The sequence below is a fragment of the Anser brachyrhynchus genome (assembly GCF_964034855.1).
Source record: "Anser brachyrhynchus genome assembly, chromosome: Z".
In the NCBI taxonomy this organism is placed as follows: Eukaryota; Metazoa; Chordata; class Aves; order Anseriformes; family Anatidae; genus Anser; species Anser brachyrhynchus.
In genome coordinates, this window is record NC_137697.1 from 32,543,428 (window position 1) to 32,561,295 (window position 17,868).

The window sequence follows — 17,868 nt, forward strand, 5'->3', positions numbered from 1 at the left end:
TGCAGTTCTGGTATGTTTCCCCTTTAAAAGGCTCAGTATATACTTTTTTTTTTTCTTTTAGACTTTGAGTCTATGCCCTGCATTGTTATGGGTTTGGGTGTTCGTGTTTGTTTATTTTGGTTTTGTTTGGTTTTTGCTTTGTGGCTTTTTGCTCCATTGTTGTTGTCTGAAATCTGAAAGATAAATAGTAGCAACAGATAACTACTCTGACAGTATTATTTTAGACAAAGTGACAACATCTGAAAAGTGAAATTCTCCACAGGGAGCAGTGTGGGATTTGATCAAATGCTGCTGGGAAATTATTGAAGTTTTCACTAGAATATATTGCTCCTTACAGAGAGAAAATATTGGCAACTGGAAAAATCTTGCAAGGAAAAATGGTCAACTTTTTGTACCCATAATAGTGTCTGTTTTCCTATGGAATACAAGCACTTCTCTTTGTGACCTTTTGGACTTCAGCTAGAACTACACAACTGGCTGAATATCTTATACTCATTTTCTAGGGCCTAGAAGTGCCAAAGATTATATTGTATTGACTACTCATTGAACCATCATACAGATCCTGAAAGACAAAAATAAACCAGGTAAAGCTTATTTTTATATCCAGGAAAAGCTAAGTAGAGCCAATCTTGTTACTGCTGTGCTGTAATTACAGTAGCAGTGTGCATAGGTACTCATTATTTTCTTCACTATATGAAGTAAATTGAATAAGTTGTGTTGAATAGCTAAGTAGTGGTAAAGACTTAGTCTTTCAGCTTTATTGAAGATAGGATGAATACTGAAGACACCACTGATGGCAGCAACTCTTCCAACATAGAAACATTCTGAACACCTCACCCTGAAAGTTCTCAGTGTTACCAGATACTGCAACATCCTCCTCTGTCAACTCTCAGAAACAGGCTCGTTGATGAATTGACTGCTTCTTTTTTCATATCAAGTGTACATTAGTCCTACAGATAAATTTACCTAATAAAGAGTTAGAGATGAATGGTTTAAAAAAAAAAAAAACTTCTGATAAAACTTATATCAGGAGAAGTGGATGTGGGACAGCCACATACAATATCATCACAGAATCACAGAATGGCTCGGGTTGGAAGGGACCTTAAAGATCATCTAATTCCACCCCCCCTGCCATGGGCAGGGACACCTCCCACCAGACCAGGTTGCCCAAAGCCCCATCAAACTTGGTCTTGAACACCTCCAGGGATGGGGCATTCACAGCTTCTCTGCGTAACCTGTTCCAGTGCCTCACCACTCTCAGAGTGAAGACTCTCTAATCTGCCCTGCCTGTATTTGTGCTTGAGATTGCCTTGACCCAGGTGCAGGTGGTTGATTTTTATTTTAACGAACTAATACCTTGGGGTGCAGGACCTAGCACTTGCCCTTGCTGAGTTTCATGAGGTATGTATAGACCCACCTCTCAAGCCTGTCAAGGTCCTTCTGGATGACATCCCTTATTTGCTCAGTATCTCTGCACCAGCTTCTGAAACCAGTTTATGAAATCATTGTGCTCTAGCTGGAGAGTGAAAGCGGATCTTTTCATGTGAGGTCTTAGAGTCTGATTTAAGCTCTCAAAGCTGAATACAAGAAACACATGAACACACAAAAAAGGTGACTTGCATGATCTTATGCGTCAGCAATCCAGTAGTTGTCTATTAATTAGGTCTTATGGCAAAGAGGAATCAGGAAACAAATAATGAAATAACTTGTAAATATTTAAGACAAACTCTTACCCAGTACGAACTACATGCAGGAATGTAGTACAACTGTGCATCTTTTCTGTCAGTATTCCTTTTTACAGTTGGGAGAAATCAAAGCAGTTTCATTCTTCCAAGGTCTCTAAGAAAATAAAATTCTAATGCCTGCTTCCTAATCCTTTCTTATCATTCAAAAACTTAATCTCTCTCTCTACTGTAAAATTTCATACTAATAATCTGTGAATTTCTGAATTTCTAGGCATAGCATCTTAAATGCCTTAATGAGTAGTTGCTAACCATTATATAGACTCATGACTTTGAATTACAGATAATTTGGTAAAGTACATAAGAAAAATTATGAACTTAAGCACAAAAAGTGATCTCATATTTAGTGAGACTGTTCATGTATTTAGAGCTATGCTGAAAATAGAATATCTTTTTGTATTGAGGCCTGGAAAATGAAGCATGTTTCCAGAATATTCTTCCAAGTACCTTGCATAGGAATGAATTATCTATTGACTTAATAAATAGAACCAATGTTTTTTTTTCTGTGAAACAACACTGTAATACAAGAGTTCATGAAAATGTAATTTATAATGCACTTGTGAGCCATGAAAGTCGGAGTTGGCTGGGGCGAAAAAGTCGAGAGATTTGCCATTGCATATCAAGTGCTGAATGTGAATGGGGAAGAAGTTCTTCAAATGGAACTGAATCTTACATAAATTTTGGCTATTAGAGTATATAATAAAGATATATACATATTTATATATCTGTTGTGCAGATCCATAAGACTTAGCATAGTTTTAGCTTAGCATAGCTGTAACACTTTCCACTTCATCTTGGATGGGAATGAGAATTCTTTTCTGATGGTCTTTTTTTGCCACCTAACCCCCAGGACTGTTACGTTTTGAAACTTAATTACTTAGCTTTCCCTACAGGTATTAAAGAGCAAGGTAGAATTCTTTCAATGTGGTGTTACCTTTTTGTTAGAGGAATTGATTTATTTTTTCATCCATGCTTTCTAAGCTGAAAAAATATCAGCCTCAAAATCACACCTTGCAAGGTGCTCTGAGTATTGGATTTCATTATCTGTAATGACAAGGTACTTTGCTTTCCAGGGTACATTTGTCCTATAGCCCTATTGGCATTCTGAATTGAAAAAACTACAAGAGCATAAATTTCCAGTTTATACTGGATTCTTTGTAGGATGGGTGCCTGCAGATGCTCCTTGTTTTAGCTGCATTTCCCAAATTTTGGTGTGGTTGATTTTTATTTTAATGAACTAATATCTTGGGATTGCAGAAACATATCTGAGGGGCTTCTATCTATCAGCTTCTATTTAATGCAAAGTAACTTTCTGGCCCCTAATAGGACTGCAAGGGGAGATTTAAAAGGGTCAGGCTAGCTACTGTCTGCTGAGGACTTGGAATGCAAATTAGAAGACCCCAAATTAATAAATTAATAGAATAAAAATAAATTCCATGATTTACAACCAGTTTTACAGTATTTCTAAGTTAACAGTTAAAAGCATGATGTTACTGTTTGTCTTCCTCACAGAATGATTTTTTTTCATGTTTGTGGTTCATTTTTCCTTTAATGTCAGTTGATCAAGAAATGAACTGCTTAGTTTAGGGCTCATGAAGTTATGGTATTAGTGTTTATTTTAGTTTGACTTCTTTTCAATGCCTTCTGGATTCCTGCAGCTTTACATTCCTCCTTTCTGTTCCACAAATTCACTGAGATTTGGTTGTGTTTAAACATTAAGGACGTTTTGTTTTGGAGGGCTCCTGAGAAACATAGCTTCCCCTGCCTCCATCCTGTTGAACTCCAGAGACAGCCTGCTCGTAAGCTAACTAAAGTCAAGTGGTTGTGTTATAAGAAGATGGATTCTGCATCTGCAGCTTTATTTGTACTGCTGCAGTACTCTATTTATTCCTGTTGGATAGCTGCTTTATCTGATGAGGTTTCATCTAGTATTATTGCATGACATCAGTATATACATTGTGAGATGGTTAATACAAATGTATTTTTAACATGCTTGGAGCTGCTTTTTTTTGTTTGTTTGGTTGGTTTTTTTGTTTGTTTTTAATGCAGCCTATATTAATTCATATTCCTGAGTAGGAGGAAAGAAAGCAAGTGCTGGAAGCAAATGTTGTGCCATGCAGGTTGGGATTGCTGTTATTAATGATGCCTCCAACTTTCCCTTCAGGTTGTTTGCATTCGTTCTACGTGGAATGCTCTGTCACCAAAGCTGAGTTGTGATACAAGACCCCTTATTTTAAAAGCACTGAATGAATTGTTTGCTCTGGTTCCCTCATTAACAGTGAATACAAATGAATATGAGGTATGTACCCATGGACTTAGGTGATACTTTTTCTTTTCATGTATCTTTGTATATGAGTTTTATAAGTGCCTGCTTATTTTTGACTATCTTTAAAATTGCACCCCCTGCCCAATTAATTTCCGTAGAGTTTCATGATTTTAGCTTGTATTAATGAATCTGAGGAGCTAGGCGAGAAATTCCATTGTAAGGTTGATCAGATGTTTCCCCCTTCCCAGAATGTAAGGACATGTGAGCGTGTTTATAGTTCAGACCTGTGCCCCTTCCACTTTCCTAATTCAGTACATGTTGAAGCAGCAGATTGTGTAAGGTAACTTGCCTTTATTTCAACTGCTTATTTGCTTAAAGAAAATCTTAATTCATGTGTTGTTTGCTTTCATAGAAATTCAAAGCTCAAGTTCTAAGCTTCCTTTGGAAAAACACACAAAACAAGGTAGGTAACAACTGAAAATATTAATAACTGAATATTAAGTTTTATACGTTTCTGTCAAGAAAAGGTTATCAGTGTCAGCAGTCTTATTTTCTTCTTGTCATCCACTGTTCAACACTGGTTTTGAAGCAGTTTGATGCACATGAAAAGTGGTAGGTAACTGGTGGTCCTGAGATATATAACTCCCAATAAAAATTGCAACACCAAAGTAGTTTGATTCTCCTGGTAGACTTCAGCATTGACAAGGTAAAGCTCTTGGTTAAGCTGAAGCTGTGATAACTAACTCAATTTGGAAAATGCCAAAAACAGGGCTTTAAACTAACTAGGTAAGTACAACATGTATAGGTCAGCACAGACCAACTACACAGGTGTGTACAACTGATTTCTTTGGTGGGGTATTGCAACAGTGGGAGTGCTGGGCCATTGTAGCTGTAAGGCTAGTAGAACCAAAGAAATTTATTCTAAACGTAGTTCATTTTTCTACTTACACTTAATACAGTAATGGAGTATAGCAATTGGAATGATATCAGGGCCTATATAATTGGTATTTAGTTGCCATTGGTATATAAAACTAAGCAAGAAATTTGGAGAGTTCCTCAGGAAAACATTGCTGTCTAAACAAGAAAAAAAAAATACAGTTATTCTTTTTCAGTGTTCAGTGGTTAGGCTTTTAGTCTGTGGTTCCCAGTATATAGCAATGCCATACGCTATGCTTGTGATTTTCTTTTTCTTTCTGCTAATTTTCTAGGATGCTATTGTAGCAGTTTCAGCCTACAAAGCACTCTCGTCGTTTGGCTCTGAAGAACATACAATTCTTCACCTTCCTGAACAGGTAGCAATGTTGTATGTTTAGCACAGAAGACATGTCACTTCCAGCTTACATGAGTTGTATTTTCTTAGAAGGGCGTGTCATCTGTATGAGACAACCCTGGGAACATCATAGAAGGACAATGAGCTCCTGCTAATGAAATGGGATGGTATTGCATATGATTAGCATAGCTAAGGTTTATGAGAGAAGAAAGCTACAAGCGGAGGCTAAGCAGGGGCTCAGCAGTCAGAAGACAGATTTTCTTCTTTCAGTAGTTAAGTAGTTAAGCAGGTTATTTGTTTATTTGTTATTTGTTGGGCACCTGATTTGCATTTTATGGTCTTCTGATAATACATGCAATCGAGCCTTGACACTAAGGAGCTTTTTTATGACTGCAATAGATGGAACAGTATTAGTATATTCCTGAAATGGGCAAGTCGTTTTGAGATGTGTTTCTTTGGAACTAAGCTGAAAACTTTTTCTGTGTTTGTTTCGAACTTTTAAAGCATGATATTGTACTTTTTTGTTGATGAAGGCAGCCAGAAAGGAATTGAAGTTATTTATTGGAGAATTTGTTAAGTATGTAGAGGGCTGCTAAAATCTGGAACTTCAGTCTGATCAGTTGACTCAATAATCTTACAAAATGAAATAGTAGAAGGAGAAGAACATGTAAGGTCATCTATGTGAATTATTTTCTTCCTTTTTAGAATAACCTTGTAAGATAGACTGGGCAATAATTGGTACTACATTGGTACTTTATGATGTAGTAAATATTTCTGTAAGATTTTATTTCCTGCCTTATGATATGATTGGTTCTGTTTGGGAGTAGTAACTGCCTATTATGAAAAGGCCCAAACAAGCAGGTTTAAAATTAAAAGCCATACTTTCTTTATATAAATCAACGAGAAGAGTTGAGCATAAACCTTGCAAATGAAGAATGCTTTTGTGTAGAAGAGCACAAGATAGAAAGAGGAAAAGCTCTTAATGCTGCTGCAATGCTAAGTGCGTATTTCAGTATTATCGGTGCTGCTACTTTACACTTGTTAGAAAACAAATATATTTTCGTTGAAAGCATTTTGAATATGTTGTAGTTCTTTAAATTCTCAAAACTTACATAAAATTATCTTTTTAAATTGAAAATGCTCTGTGCGTATTAAAGTGCCAATATAAAACATTATTTTTCTCTATGCTGGAAGAATCAGAATGAAAATTAAATTTTAGTAATACTATTTCAGTCCATGAATGTCAAGATCAATTTCATTACTACAGATATTATGGATTTACGTACCCATGTGATTTCTATCAACCAATTCTGCATTTAATTTAGGTACAAGGAAAGCTTTAATTCTTTCAGCTTCAAATTAATGAAATGGAGTGAAATTAATGGAATAGGGAACTTTTCATATTTAGTCGCCATTTTTGACATTTGGAATTATGAAAATGAATGAGGATTCAGAGTTTTTGTGCTGACATTTCCTTTTTTTTAATCTTTCAGGCACGAGGAGAAATTGACCCACTGGAAGAGACAGACATGAATGAAGAGGAGGAGGAGAAGGAGCTGGACCTTTTTGTTCCAGGTTCTTCATATATCAAACTGTTGTTTCTAACACCAGCTTCTGTTTTAGGAGGTATAGTATTTTCAGTACTTAAGGTTGTTTTGCGGATTTGTAACAACAATGACTGTACAGGCCTTTGGCTTTCTTATAATGGAATGTCATGTTAAAGAGCAGCCTGATTTGTTTCTGTCATCTGAAAAATTTCAGGGAAAAAATATAAAGTAAAACTTCAAACAACATCAAAACCTGCAACCCAGTCTTAGGAAAAGAGCAGGTCAGAGGTCCTGATGTTGGAAAAAAACATTGTTATTTAAAAATCATTGTTTTAAGTGGTTTGTCCTATAGCAAAAGGCAGATGCTTGTTATTTGCTTCTGGTGTCCAAGTGGCCATTGTTTCATCCAAGTGCAACTTCAACAGGGAGGACCATGCAGACGTTTTTAAATTCAAGTCTATATTTTATATTGAAAAAGAAGAAAAATAAACAAAAGAACAACAACAACAGAAATCACCATCAAACTCACAAAACCTAGTGTTTTATAAAATAGTTTTCCCAGTATAAAGAGCACCACATGCTTTCTAACTGTGTACAGATAATACTAAAACAGTGCAGTACACAAAAACTAATGAATTAATGAAGATAATCATGCTAAACTTAATTTTAGTTATGTATATTGATACTGAAGTATGCCTCAAGTGGTGTTGTTTTGATGATGTGCTTACTTTGACACCTAGGCAGTTGAATCACCTTTAGTGTTCATTGGTGGGGGTTTTGTTTGTTTTTGTGTTTAAGTTCACTTAATTACTACAGTTTATGCTATCTTCCACTTCCAGTTAGAAAATTGTGACACTAGTGCGTGGACACAGGCATTTTTGTTTCACTGTTAGAATGCCTGAGATTGGTTTGTGATTGCAACCTGCAATGAGATAGTTAATCTTTGTTGTGTTTTCCTCCAGTTAGGTAGGGTTCTTAGCTGTTGATGAGATACTCCATGCATTGGAGTCTGGAATACATGCAATCTCACCTAGAGAAACAATCTATATCCCCTAATTATTGAATTCTGGAAGTTTGCAGGGAAGACTGGCATAACGTACGTGATATACCTGAACAAAAGCTTTAGTGACTGGCAGAGGTGGTGAATTTTCACTCTTCTGAACAGTTGTGAAACCATACCCCAAGAGCCACTAGGTCTTAATTCTATTTGAGCTGAATCTATGCCATCATACCTGGTGGAATTTTGTTGTGACATGATATTGAGATCATCTTGCTTGGAGGGAGAAGGATCTAGGTGCTTTTTAGGAAAAGTCTCCAGGTCTCCATTTTTCAAACTTTACCCTTACGTCCTTGCTAGGGCACAGTAAATAAACTAAAAGCACTTGCTTCCTCTAGAGATCTCTCTTCTTGCTTTTCCTTGTTGAGTCCTTAAACTCTAAATTGCTTTTTACTTTTTCCTCCCTCCATCCCTCTTTAATCCTTGCAAGGGGAGGAAAATCTTTAACTTTCTTCATCTTCCATATACTTCTTTCTGAAGAGATGAACACTTAACTGATATGGTAACTGCACAGACCTCCAAACAGAAGGTGGTCTTGGTGCTGGCATTATTATTGAATTGCAGGATTTTTTTTCCTAAGAGACTTCTCCACCTCTGTGTGAGGAAAATGTCCAGGCTTACAAATCTACGGGACATGTTTGTGCAGCAGAGGTGAGAAAAATCAGAAAACAAAGTAAAGGTAGACTTTCTATGGCTATTGGTTAGAACATGCTGCAATTCCAGTTTACCATAGCTATCTGCTTATGTGAAGCACTGAAAAATGAAGTTTTGAGCAGTATCTTCCTCAGACTCCTTTAAAACTGATTTGTCATTTCAGTATTTGTATTGTGTCAAAGCATTAGAGTCCACAAGGATGGGAATAGGTATGATGAACTTTGTTACAGATTATTTTTGATTTCAGTAGTTTTTCATCCTGAATGTCTGAGAAATGAAACGTGTTAGTCAGAGAGTGAAAAAAAAAAATCACATATAACAAAACTATAAAATTCAAACAGCAACTAGTTTTATTATTGTTATTCAGAGACGTATCTCTGCAGTAAAGTTGTGAAGAATTTTGTTTCTGTAAAGTAAGTTGCGCCTTTTTTCCTTCAGAGTGATTACAAGCTTTAAAATAAGATTTCCTATCATTTGCTGCACATGTAGATTTTCATGAAATCTACCCAGATATTTCAGTGCTTTTCTATCTGGCAGCCTAAATCCTTGGGTTATATCTCTTGCACGAAGAATTGATTTTAATGCAATTCAGTCCTTTGGCATGACTACCAAGTGCAGTAATGCAACAGCAGCGAGTATTCCTTGTCTTAGGGTGTCTCTGTGAATGGGGATAGTTAACAACAGAGAAAGAAAAGAGTTGGCCTCTTACAGATTTTTTCTCTATTGCTGTAACTGCCCTAAACAGAAAAGCTCTGGGTAGTGGGTAGTGTTTTTCTGTCATAAAATTTAGTTTTCTTGGAAGAGTATATATCATTGAGAACTGGGGACAAAGAGTTATAGTTTCTTCTTGAATCACTGTAGTGAAATTTGCTAAATGCATTGTGAGTTTTTTTGTATGAAATATGTTGGCATTATATGTAAAAAAAAAAAATCCACAGATATAGGTACCTTTCCTGCCATGATATAAAAACCTATCAGATTTAGACTACTGCTCCATTATGAAGTTGATATGGGAAAGAATATTGCCAAAAAATATGGTAACTTAGTGAAAGTAGGAGATTTAAGGAAGCTCCAGTATAAACCTACTTTATTTCAAGCTGTGAGAGGTATTTCTGGGACCTAAGAAAGACAAATGAATGCTGTTTTGTTTCCTATGTTCTCAAGTTTCTAGTCAACGCAGGGCTACATCTGATTTGAGAAAAAGTTTCAAGCCTGGTTATTATAAAATCCCTTAAAACTTGGTTGTATAATAAAAGCACTAATAGACTCCTAAACATATCAGGTTTGCAAGATGCTTGTATAATGCTGGCTCTTAGCTGCTAAGAGGTACTTCAGATTGACTTCACAAATGAGCAGTAGTTTTATATTAATTCTGTAAACTTTATTCCTAGCTAGACTATAAAATGAATGGCTTAAGAGCGCAGAACCTAATAAACAACATCCACTGCTATGGTCTCTCTGTCTGTATGCCATTTGCATAGACACATTATACTTTCGTCTACCCTCTTTTCATTGCACTTCTCTTAAATCTCCTTAAGAACAATCTGTTTTCAAAGACAAAATTTATTACTAGGTTGAGAAATATAATTTAAATTTCTCATTTGTTCTTCTGCAAGCCTGTGCCAGTGTAACTAGTGTAACAGTAAAAGAAAACAATCATCAGCTCAGAGAGTAGTTCAGGCTATTTTTCTTCTCTGCCCAAGTGTCTGATAAGACACATTCAGAGCCTCTTGAAGTTGCAGCAGCAGCAAATATGGGTTGAGCATGACTTGCAAAGGGTTCTCAGTTCCTTGACCTTGAGCTTTATTCTAAATGTGTCATTACTAGATTATCTAAGCATACACGCCCTGAAGTATAGATGTCCATCAGTTGGGGTTTTCCACGGTTTTTGTTTTCCCAGTCATCAGTCTCTGATGTTGCCTTTCCTCTATGATCCCTTCTTTGTGCTTTATCCAGCATTTGAAGAGTTTGCAACATCACTTGTGAAACAGGAGATGACCAACATGCCCCGTGGTGTGTATCATTCCGCCTTGAGAGGAGCAGCCACACGCTCAGACCAGGGGAAGACTGTGGCAGGTATTCCAAATTTCTTGCTGAAGATGTATGAGAGGAACAAACAACCAGGAATGACACCAGGCCTTGCAGGTAGGGTGCCACTTTCTTAGATTTAAGTAAGTATATGCACTTTAATCGAATGATTTATTGGATCAGAATCTGAGAGTGAATCTGCTTAAGAAACAGTGACATCTTATGCCACTTGCATACGTCTACATATGCCACTTAGGCTTTAAGATTGTTGGTTCGATTTAGTTTATAATCTCCTTGGGTTCCCAGCTGTCACATGTAAAACTTCTGAACTATATCAAGAGTATTTTTTATTGAGCTTTCTTTTTGCCTTCCCTCCCACTTTAAGCTGGCATGCTGCTGTGTTACGATCTTCCAGTTCATATCGGCAAAGATGGCAAGCCCATTAATCGCTTTCTGGCTAGCAGGGGACACAATTTCCAGCAAATGTTGGTAGCCCTCATTCATGAGGTAAGGTGCTAGCTTTTTTTTCCCCTTTTTGGAAGTGTTATGCTTCCTTCTTCTCTCATTTGTTTATGGTAATTGGTAAGTAGTAGCTACAGAAATGGCATGTGTGCATCATAATTAACAAAAGTTGCTGTGAAGGATGGTTGAATTGAACAGGTAAATACATTTTCGAGTGTTTACTGTGACAATCAGAAAAACAAAAAGGTAGCCTTTGCCTTTTTCTGCCTTGCATTACTACTTACACCTGCCTTATACCTGTTATGTCTAACCAGTTCTAGTTGAATAGAAAGTCTGAACAAAGATGGGGCTCCGTTGAGAAATGAAGTCTACATTTCCCCTAAGACTTGCTGTTTTATTATGTCTCTTAAATGTTGCAACTCCCTGACCTATTATAATACCATGCAATCATCTTTGGCAAACTGTAATATTTGTGTGGTTTTGGAAAAAGAGCAAGAAGTAATCTGCCCATTTAATCATTACAGAAAATGAAGTGCTTATAACCAGTTTTTGTAGAGAGATTAGTTAGGGTATTTAAATGACTGATTTGAAAGTTGAGTTGAGTACCTCAGCCTTACAGAACAGAAGAGAAGGCTCTGGGGTGACCTTATTGCAGCTTTTCAATACTTAAAGGGGACTTAAAAAAGATGGAGAACAACTTTTTGCTTGGGCAGATAGTGATAAGACACGGGGGAATTACTTCAAACTGAAAGAGGGGAGATTTAGATTGAGGTTAGGAGGAAATTCTTCACTCAGAAGGTGGTGAGGCACTGGAACAGGTTGCCACAAGAGGTTGTGGATGCCCCATCCCTGGAGGTGTTCAAGACCAGGTTGGACAAGGTCCTGGGCAACCTGATCTAGTGGGTGGCATCCCCACCCATGGCAGTGCCATTGGCACTAGATGATCTCTGGGGTCCCTTGGTCCCTTACAATCCAATCCATTCTACGATTCTATGGAAAGTTCATCTTTGAAAATTTCAGAGCAGTAAGGCAAAATTTGCAATGAAAGAGGACCTAGAAAAAAAAATCCTAATTTTTAGGCCAGTGAGAGGAGTTATTAAAACATGTATAAGTATATTAATTCCTTTTAAAGTTCATAAAACAATTCTGTTAATAGGATCGTTTTGTATTGCTGCAGAGATGAATTATGTGCATTTGAAGATGAATTTTCTGCTCACAGGGCATACATAAGAATGTGTAAAATACATGTCTGACATAAGCAAGAGAGCATAGGTTATGAATAATAATAATAATAATAAAACCTATAAAATTTATATTCCATCTTAAGCAGAATCTCCAGAAATGAAAATGCATGAATAGCTGGGCATTTTAAAGACTTTTGTCTTCTTCCCACAGCAATACCAATTCCTGATGTATTTTTCAAGGGTGGAAAAGCTTAAACTGTCCCATGACTCTTCCTTCCCCTGTTCTATATACCGGCAATTAGAGATTATTTGATTGTAGGCTATTTTGTATGAAAGAGTACAGCGTGGATCCTGTATTGAGACTGAACCAGCACTGTGTAATAAAAAGGACTGTTTCATGTTGTACATGATGCAGAAGTTGGAAGAGAGGGAATGAATGAAGTATGAGTTGCAGGTGGCAACTGTATATCATAGAATCATAGAATATCCTGAGTTGGAAGGGACCCATAAGGATCATCGAGTTCAACTCCTGGCACCACACAGGTGTGCCCAGCTGGGTCCTGATATTCTGGTCTGCAACTGTCACACAACAGACCAGGAGCCAACGTGCTGCAGAGTTCATTAAAGATGTTTATGGCACCACTGACACAAAACACTGTGTTATAAAATTATTATAACATAGGGTTTGAGTTGGAAGCTTGCGTGCACAGGGCTTGGGGAAATATCTGTTTGCAAACTGAAAGACTGAGCTCTTTTGTCTGCAATGGAAAACACGGCGTCTGTGTTCTGATGCTGAGATCTGTCACCTTGACTCCTTGACATTCTCCTGGCTTTGCTGTCATGTGCTGCTTCCTAACTGTTCACATTGCATTTGCACTGGTTTAATCCCTTGGTCTCATTGGAGCTAACCACGCAGTTCCTTCTCTAGCAAAACTGTCTGCAGCATAGCTTGCTTGAAGTTTTCAGACAGACAGTACCATGCCGAATTTGGCTTCTCCTGCCTAGGTCAGTTTTCCAGCTCTGTCTTTCTTGAACACTTTCACATGCTGGCATATACATAAAATTTATACCCCGCCAGAGGGCTGTGATACAACATCTGATCATTTTGGGTCCTTTGTACTGAAAAGAACGCAAAAATTAATAATCATGGACCACAGTGACACCACATGGGTCATGGTAGAAATTTAGACAAGATGGTACACAGACAAAAGCCAGTCTGCACCAGATGAAATGTGATCTAGAAATCTCTCCCTGTGCTGTTCTATGAAGGTAGTGTCAACAGGCTTGTAAAGTAGCTTAGGTGCTAAGACCTCCCTTCCCACCCCCCCCAAAAAAAGTAATGAGAGATCTTAAGGCATCTAATCAAGTATGCAAATTTAATAGATATTTTTTGCCTTAACCTCTTTACTACTAAAGAATGAAAGCATAAGCTGGAGATGATATCCCTCACCATGAGAGGAGCGTGCAGATAAATTCATGAATGTTTCCTAATTGCTTGCATGCTGTAGAGGAGAGCAGAAGGGGAAGTCCACAAGAATATTGACAAATGTCTTTGGAGTGGATTCAGATTAATGAGTTATGAATGAAGTGTAGGCTTGCATAGAATCCAAAAAGAAAAGCTCTGCCAGCTGAGTAGTTGCTTCATGTAGTGGGACCTGGGTTCAGTGCCTAATATACTGGAGAAAAATACACATTTAATTATATGATAATAAAAGTCATATATTAAAGCATAACATAAGCAGAATTACAGTGCTGTGAAGGTCAGTTCTGCTGTTCTGTTGATTCTGAATACTGGATTTTTTGAGCCTTGCGAGTCATAAGTCCTCCCCCCCCCCCCCCCCCCAAATAAACTACTGTTTTGTAAACACTCAACTGTTCCCCTACTAACACATTACTTTTTACCAGAGATTTTAATTAAAATGATGTTGTGTTTGTATACTAGCACTGATTTAAAACATCCAGCTGCTCGGCAAGAAATGACCTTTCATGAGCTAACAAATTACCTTTTGAATCATAGAAACACAGCCTTAAAATGATTTGTTTTGACAAAGCATATTTTATGTGAATGTGGTGGAGTTTGTAAAATTTTAAGATACTTAACGTAATATTTCAGTCTTGAGTCATTGGAATACATTCATTACTAAGTCAATTTATTCAAAGTGTAGTAATACTAAAAAGAAATTGAAGTATGTTTAAAATCCATAAATACATGTTCAAAAAATCTTAACTATACCCTTTTGGTGATAATTCTTAAATATAAAATTTAAACTAAAATGTATTAGTAGTTCTTTCAGATCACGTCTTTTAAATACAAAAAAGATTTTCTTTCCTTCGTTTCCTTGTACGTAGAAACAGCTGGAGTTAATGTTTTCAGGAAAAAGGCATTTGGACCATTGACTAGAACAAAAGTCAATTCCTAGGCTCATCTGACTGAATTTCATGCTTTTTAGTATTAATTTAGTTGTCAGTGTTCTTTTGGGAAGCAGATTTTAATGGTAAAAACAAGGAGCTTAAACTATAAAGCTTAATAGTAGCAGTATTGGTATAAGAAAACTATGTCAGTAGTACCTAATCTTTGTTTTGTGCACTGGCCATACGAATTAACTGTTTCTGTGAAGTCATTGCTTCAGATTTCAACACAGCACATTAAACAGTTTTTTTATAGGTTTAAGTTACTGGAATGTCATTTCATTGCTACTGCTCTGACGTGTTTTTTTTGTTTGTTTGTTTTTTTCTCTTAGGCCTTTTAAGCTAAAAATAAATAAATAAATAAGATTTTATTAAAAAGAGGTCTTAAAGTTGCCTCTAAAGCATTGCAGTTAGCATAAAGTTCCAAGAAAACTGTCACATACATGTAAATGCTAAGAAATGAGAATTGCTTGGGAGATTGCAAACATCCCCTTATTTAACCTGTAGAATTTCTCAGCAGTTGTCATTTCCTTAGTTAGGGAGTAGCAGTCATTGGTATAAACACCATAGTGGGATAATTAGGTTTGTGTCTCTTCACTGATTGGATGTGCACTCACAGAATATGAGTCTGCAGGTTGCATATCTGTCTGGATCTCTGCGTGCTTAGTTGCCATTATTGCACTTAGATTTTTGAATACTGTGGCATTGGGTGCCACTTGAGGCAACATGTTCTAATTTTCAGAGATTCCTTACGTATAAAAGTATGATTCATGAGATTGTGGGGAAAAAAAATGCAGTGAAAAGAATTTCTTCTTGTGTGTTTTAAAGTCTGTAAACCATACAATTAACACAGACCTGTTTTTAGCTCCCATTCAAATCTATCAGCAACAACAGTAAAGAGGCAATTTACTGTTAAACCTTAATGGACTAGACTGTTTCTATTTTCTAGGCGTTATCCTAGATGAAGGATTGGAGACAGCTGTAACATCTGTCAGAATGGTCAGGCAGGGGATGAGGTACAGAAGGGTCTTTTTAATGTTATTTGAAGTGGTATCTCATAGGAGGCAGAACATACGTTCAATAGACAGTGGTGCATTTGAAATCTGCATTTCTCTTTCCCAGTCACTAGTGACTTGAGAGAGGAAGATCATGATTCCCCCAGAAATGGAGATGTGCTGTTTGATTGTTTATTAAACACGGCTTATTAAACACTTGTTGAAAGGACTTTTAAAGTTACTGTAATCACACTGATCAGAAGTCACCTAGGTAATGTGTTTTCTTCGTTTTCTTTAAGGCTATCTGGACCATACTGTGCAAGAAATCTCTGAGGTTTATCACAGTCACCTGGGCTAGATTAGCCAGTAATTACTTGCAGTTTTTCAGCCTTTGGAGTAATTCTTTGTAAGGGTTTTGGGGAATAATCTCTTAACAGCTTCACTTACCTCTCAAAAATGAATGAGGATGAAGAGTCACATGTTTGCATCATGCACCATATGTTTTGATGGTTCTGTGAATGTATGTTCTGCATTTAAGGAAATAAAGCTGTTAGGCCTTCAGCTAGCTACCCAGCTTTTATTTCTTTAATGGAGGTGAAGAGAACAGTTTATGCTACATACAAAAAGCACATGAGGCAGCCTGCTTTTGGCATGCAGATGTGGTAAATAGTGGCTTTGACAGTCTGAAGTGGTGCAGTGTTTTTAACATAAGAGGGGAGGATAGTCTTGCCTGTGTATGTTTATCAATACTGAAGTGCTCACTCTGTGTCGGAAATAGTATACTTATATACATATATATAATAATTAACACTTGTAGGCGCATTTGCACAGTTGAGTATTACTGTTGAGTTGTATAATGTTAAAATACTGCTCAACAAATAATAATCGTGTTAAGCACTCTGCATACTCCCAGACCAAGTCTTATGAGGAACAGGTGAGGGAGCTGGGGTTATCTAGCTTAGAGAAAAGGTGGCTGGGGGAGACCTTATCTCTCTCTTACAACTACCTCAAAGAAGGTTGTGGTGGGGTGACAGTCAGTACCTCCCCCACCCATCCACCCTCTTCTACCTCCTCCCCCTAAGCAGCGCAGGGGAATGGGGGCTGCGGTCAGTCCCTAAGACTTTGTCTCCACTGCTCCCTCACAGTCACTCTGTGCCCCTGCTCCCCGTGGGGTCCCTCCCACGGGATGCCGTCCTTCCCGAACTGAGCCTGCGGGGGCTGCCCACAGGCAGCAGCTCTTCAAGCACTGCTCCCACACGGCTCCGTACCACGGGGTCCATCCCCCAGGAGCAAACTGCTCCAGCACGGGTCCCCCACGGGCGGCAGCTCCCCCCAGACCCCTGCTCCTGCGTGGGCTCCTCTCCACGGGCTGCAGCTCCGGCCCGGGGCCTGCTCCTGCGGGGGCTCTCCATGGGCCGCAGCCTCCTCCAGGCCACATCCACCTGCTCCACCGGGGGCTCCTCCACGGGCTGCAGCGTGGAGATCTGCTCCGCTCTGCTTCTTCAATGACTGATGTCTGCTGTAATGTTTATCTCTCACATTTTCTCACTCCTCTCTACCAGCTGCTGTTCTGCAGCAATTTTTTTTTTTTTTAAATCCATGTCTTCAGTCTGCTCTCCCAGGGGCCCAACCAGTCTCTCTCACAGGCTCGGCTCTAGCCAGCAGCAGGTCCCTTTTAGAGCCGGCTGAAGCTGACTCTGACCTGACATGGGACAGCTGCTGGGCTCTGCTCACTGAGGGACACCCTTCCAGCCCCTCTGCTACCAAACCCTTGCCATGTAAACCCAATACAGGGTGTAAATTCAGATTATGGACAACTTTGTGCTGGTTTCCAGTAATTGGAATTCCACTATTAATTATTCCACTATTCCACTAATATTGAATGCATCTCCTCCAGTGATGAAACCGTGTTCAGGAAATAAATTTGCTGACATATTTTTGCTAACCATCTCCTCAGTATAATGTGGCTTAGAGAAAGACAAGGAAGACAGACAAGTATTTTCACACAACAGAATACTGGGAAGAGTGTTTGGAAGTGTATGCACAGAATTATGTTAATGAAGACCCTCTGAGCAAAATTTAAGAATAGAAGAGATGCTACTTCACTTCTTCATTGATATGGAAATGTAGTGCTAGTCTTATTTATGAAATCACTGGTGCCACACTTTATATGTCCCCTGTGTGAGAAGGGCATTTAAATACATGCCCAAACACTTAATTGACATGATTAATGTCTCAAAGACGATTTCCATAG

At 38.0% G+C, this 17,868-nt stretch overlaps 2 protein-coding genes across 9 annotated transcripts in view; one reads left to right on the forward strand and one right to left on the reverse strand.

The window, feature by feature from the left end:
• Positions 1–17,868, forward strand: part of FOCAD (focadhesin) — a 117,061-nt gene that overhangs the window by 60,912 nt on the left and 38,281 nt on the right. For all 8 annotated transcript variants that reach the window (XM_080573262.1, XM_080573269.1, XM_080573268.1 and 5 more), the window contains 6 exons: positions 3,907–4,041; positions 4,421–4,471; positions 5,217–5,300; positions 6,772–6,904; positions 10,493–10,681; positions 10,950–11,071. In XM_080573262.1, the coding sequence (XP_080429388.1) occupies positions 3,907–4,041; positions 4,421–4,471; positions 5,217–5,300; positions 6,772–6,904; positions 10,493–10,681; positions 10,950–11,071 (714 nt within the window). The remainder of the gene's footprint in view (positions 1–3,906; positions 4,042–4,420; positions 4,472–5,216; positions 5,301–6,771; positions 6,905–10,492; positions 10,682–10,949; positions 11,072–17,868) is intronic.
• Positions 11,084–17,868, reverse strand: part of HACD4 (3-hydroxyacyl-CoA dehydratase 4) — a 66,716-nt gene continuing 59,931 nt past the window's right edge. The window contains exon 8 of the transcript XR_013943289.1: positions 11,084–17,176. The gene's annotated coding sequence lies outside the window, so the exon portion shown is untranslated. The remainder of the gene's footprint in view (positions 17,177–17,868) is intronic.